We start from the raw sequence: 4,492 nt of genomic DNA on the forward strand, positions 1-4,492 counted from the left end.
TACCCCATAGCAGCATTTCCAGCAGTATCCAACATTTCTCAATCATGATCTTACTCAGCTAAATGTGACTATTAGCTTAACAGCTGTATTCCTTGTTTGCTAGCTACCTATGCACATACAGCTTTCAATGTTAAAAATGTTCTACATTATGAACCTTAACCCAAAAACCTTTAGCTTCATACACTGTAGATAATTGTGACCCTGCCTGTGGAAACCCAGCTAAAGTATTTTTTTTTAAACAGTGGATGAGTAATTCACTCCTTGATTTGCTTAATAAAAGCCTCCTTTGAGATCGTTTTGACAGACATGTTTATTGTGTATTATTTTCAACGTGTTTATTGCTAAGTTTAGTATGGCAAACGGTGGCAAAATAATTAAATAATAATTCCCGTGCAGTGTATCTGGTTGCCATGACAACCTCACGAGCTTCCTGCTGTTGCTCTATGTAATCAGAGTATGAATTTTAAGATTTTCTATAGCAAAACTAAAATGTGTTTAAAAGTGCGACTGACCAAATCGTCCGGCTCGGTTTGCCCCCCCCTCGAACTCGAAGACATCTCTAATTGGACAGTTTACCATCTGATCTCACTCAATGACTCTAGGCTATGTAGGATGGGACGAAACCATGCAGTGAATGGGGGGGAGATAATTTTGCTGGAAATGCAGAAATAAGCCGTAATTTTGTTTTATTTGTAACTCTTTGGTAGATACATTTATAATTTCTATTACATTACTATTACTACTAATAAAACACGATCTCTGGGGGCCCCAAAAGTACGTGGGCCCTTAGAATCGTCCTAACTTTCCCCCCCTTAGCGGCGCCCCTGTGCCAAGCACCTGATTTTACAAAAGTTAGCATGATTTTTTAATGTATGAGGCCATACATCATTGCTTATTGTTTTACATGTTAGATCTACAGATGTCTGACTGTTCATCTTCAAATCTGTTCATCTTGCTGCAGTAAAAAAAATTAGCTGCCAAGTGCCAACTATTGACATATTCAGCTCATTATGACTGTGACAGAGAGTGTAGAGGAATATTACTCAAAAGTCTACTCAAAAGTCAGATACATGAATATATCATGGACAAATAAAAGCAGAGACAGCAACAATGAGTGTTTGTAAGAAGAAACAGTTTTGTTTAACAAAACACTGGTAAATCAATATGACAATCAATGCACAATAGATTGCCAAGGCACCACCGGACATCAGGGGTCATGGATCTTCATGCTCATCTCAAACGATTCAGCTTAAAGCATGTGCAGAACACGTAGCGACAGTCTGTTTTAAATCTAGCGATATAGCTTCCAATGATATTTTAACGCCTTGGTAATTTACACTTTGGTAATTACGCAAACATCTAGCTACTCGTTTTCCCGCGCTTTCTCATTTCCCTGTTGTCACACGTATGAAAGTATGGTGATAAATACCGATTGATTAGCTCCTCGTCTCCCCAGGTTATCACACTACCACAAATAGTACATGGTGACAAGGCCAAAAAGTGCCTTGTGCATGAAGGAGTAATTTTCACATTTTCTCTGTCGTTACTGTTTAAAACAACCCATAACCTTATTAAAAGAATTACCTGTGGGCCTACCCTTTGCCTACAGTGTTATTTAATAGGTTGTACCTTTGTAAATCAATTAACAAGTTAGTCACAGATTTATTGAGCTTCTCATTAACTAAGCCAATTTTAATATATGTTATCAATGCTTAAGAATCACTTCATATTAAAAGATCTGTGCTGTAGGTTGAACATGGATATGACAACATCAAGGACAACGAATAACAAAATACTAACTTCATCAAATTTAATGAATTCATTCCATTTGGAATTACTGAGACCTAAAATTAGTATTGTATTTATCCTCGAATACCTTGGGTCATATAGAGAAAAAAGACATCTTCAGGTGTACAGAAAACCAACACTACCCTGCTGGAGGGAGGAAAAAAACATCTTAAACCAGCCAAATCTACACTGCTGGTCTTAGCTGATCTCTCCAGGCCAGTCTACTTACTCCTGGACACTTTTCAGTTGGTCAGATTGGGAGACCAGCTGAAACCGGTTAAGACCTGTAAACCATCTTCGGCTGGTTTAAAAAAAAAATTTCAGCAGGGTTTAAAAACTGACCCCTAATATAGTTCCATATACCTGTTTACATTAATTAACATCACTGTGTACCAGCTTACAGCTGAATTTCTAATAGACGCAGAACTCATAGTGCTGAATAAACCAGCCACAAACCACTTACAAATCGAGGATTAATACCGACTCGTTCACGCACATGAGCACAACACCTGATTTTCTGTGGGTAACTGATGTAAGAAAACATGCAGCACTTACGGCACGAGCCACTGGCACGTGTGCAGCACATCAAGACTGCAACACCTGTGTACACTTCACTACCACAAACTTGCTCGGCCTCCAAACATCTTATAGGAAACAATCGCTCGACACCGCACAAACCCCAGAAAAATCGCGTCTTCCACATGAGCGCGCGCCGAACGCACACTGCCTGCAGTTTAGCCCCGCAACATGCACGCAGACGTTAACGCACGCATTTACCTCCGTGTCGTAGATTTTGGTGATGAGCGAGAAGGAGTACTGCCTGGACTCGCGGATGTGCTGGATGGCCAGCTGAACGGCCGGCTCGATGCCTTGACTGATGCTGCTCATCAGCGCTGATTCATTCATCGGCATCAGGACCATGATGGGCAACTTCTCACCATCTCTCGTGTACCAGTTGTTGTCCAGGCCGTGCCTTGTGTAATCGTTGCAGACCTTCGCCAATGCAGGATGAAATCCCAAGACGGACAGGAGTAGGCATCCCGAAAGAAAGATCATGTCACATCTGCAGTCCCTCCGGGACGGAGCCATGCTACCGAACAATTGAGATCCACCTTCTCACTGTCCTGGCATCGCAATCTTTAGGTTCCTCTTGGATGCTGCGATCAGTCAAAGAGAAATGACATGATATGCAATAGTACAGGCTCTCGCGCACTCGATCTCTTGAGTAGAAATGATGCGTAAAACCAGAATGTGTCCAGTCGCAGGGGTTATAAACTAAAGCTGCTCCCCCTTTTACGGGTCCTTATCAAACCCTGTCCGATCCAATCCTTCCTTTCATCTCCAATACACCACCGAATGCGCACATCACAATCCACCGCCTGTGCGTTACGCAGAGGTGCGCGCTTTATAATTTGAGTCGACCGCTATTGCGAATGTAAATGTATATATTCCAAGCAGTTGAGGAGTTGCATATCCATGGGAAAAGCACATAGGTGAGGGCTAGCCCTGGTATGTAAAAGCAATCCGAGTGAGGATATCCGTGCGACTCCGATGCTGCTGCCTCGGCGGATGCGCTTCACTTCTTTCTCGCGCTGGCCGCGCTGTGCATGTATGCGTGCGCGCGACACAGGCAGAAAACATTCTTCACTGCGAGCGATGTTCTCTCGAAAAACAAGCGACCGACAAGGGAGCTGTTAACGCGTTCAATAACCTACATACCTTCTCCTCTGAGGTGATATGTGAGGTAAATTGCCCACCTGAGCCCATATAGTGCTTTTTAAAATAGCCTAAGTATTCAGAACGTAAACATAACCAAAGTGGCGTCGAGTGTCATAAAAGCTAGTTGGGTTCGTTGAAAGATTCAGTCGTGAGTAAGGACTTGACATTCTACAATTAAGTTAAATCATATTGCACATTGTTCATTTTTTTGGCCACCGACATACAACATTAAAGCAAAATAAACACTGCCACCTAGCTATAATACCCCTGTATGTGAATAAAGTTCACTTTTCTCTCAAGTTATTGCGCGTCATTTCTAATTAAGCTCAGAAATGTGCCTTTCAGACATTTAGAGTTTAATTAGATCTGTTTGGCTATAAATGATGACAGACAACAGTTTAACAGCAAAGATATGCTTCTCACCGGAAGTCACTTCTGACTGAAGACACGCGAGATTAGACAACGCTTGTGTCCAAGGTGGTTGTATTAACATATATTAATATTATAATTTTCTACAATATCTAAATATGTTTTACACATACATTTGACAACTACTTAAGCAGGAAACAAAAGCAATATACTACTTGCATTTAAATAACTGTTTTTGTACTGTATTCAGTGAGAAGTTACTTGAACTTGGCCATTCGCCATTCATTTTTTTATTAAAGAGGTTCACACATTCAGATGTGCCCTGCATGACATGCTGTACTTAATACTATTTTAAACATAATTTCCTAATTTTTATCAATTATTATACATGCAGTTTTTCATGAATAACAATTAAGTTAGAGACTACAAGGAATATTAATACTTCTAAAATTTCACTTGTCACACCAGCAGGACTATTTAAGTGAACTGCAAAAATGGATGGATGGATGGATGGTTGGATAGATCGATAGATAGATAGATAGATAGATAGATAGATAGATAGATAGATAGACAGATAGATAGATAGAATATGAAGGTGTAATATGCTATACAAAAC

General features: G+C 40.5%; 1 protein-coding gene across 1 annotated transcript in view; it reads right to left on the bottom strand.

The window, feature by feature from the left end:
- Positions 1 to 3,546, bottom strand: part of gabbr2 (gamma-aminobutyric acid (GABA) B receptor, 2) — a 228,996-nt gene extending 225,450 nt beyond the window's left edge. The window contains exon 1 of the mRNA XM_016462856.1: positions 2,566 to 3,546. Coding sequence (XP_016318342.1) covers positions 2,566 to 2,877 — 312 coding nt within the window. The 5' untranslated portion in view covers positions 2,878 to 3,546. The remainder of the gene's footprint in view (positions 1 to 2,565) is intronic.
- Positions 3,547 to 4,492: the final 946 nt, after the last annotated feature.

This window comes from Sinocyclocheilus anshuiensis, unplaced genomic scaffold, assembly GCF_001515605.1.
Source record: "Sinocyclocheilus anshuiensis isolate Anshui unplaced genomic scaffold, SAMN03320099.WGS_v1.1 scaffold913, whole genome shotgun sequence".
Taxonomy (NCBI): Eukaryota; Metazoa; Chordata; class Actinopteri; order Cypriniformes; family Cyprinidae; genus Sinocyclocheilus; species Sinocyclocheilus anshuiensis.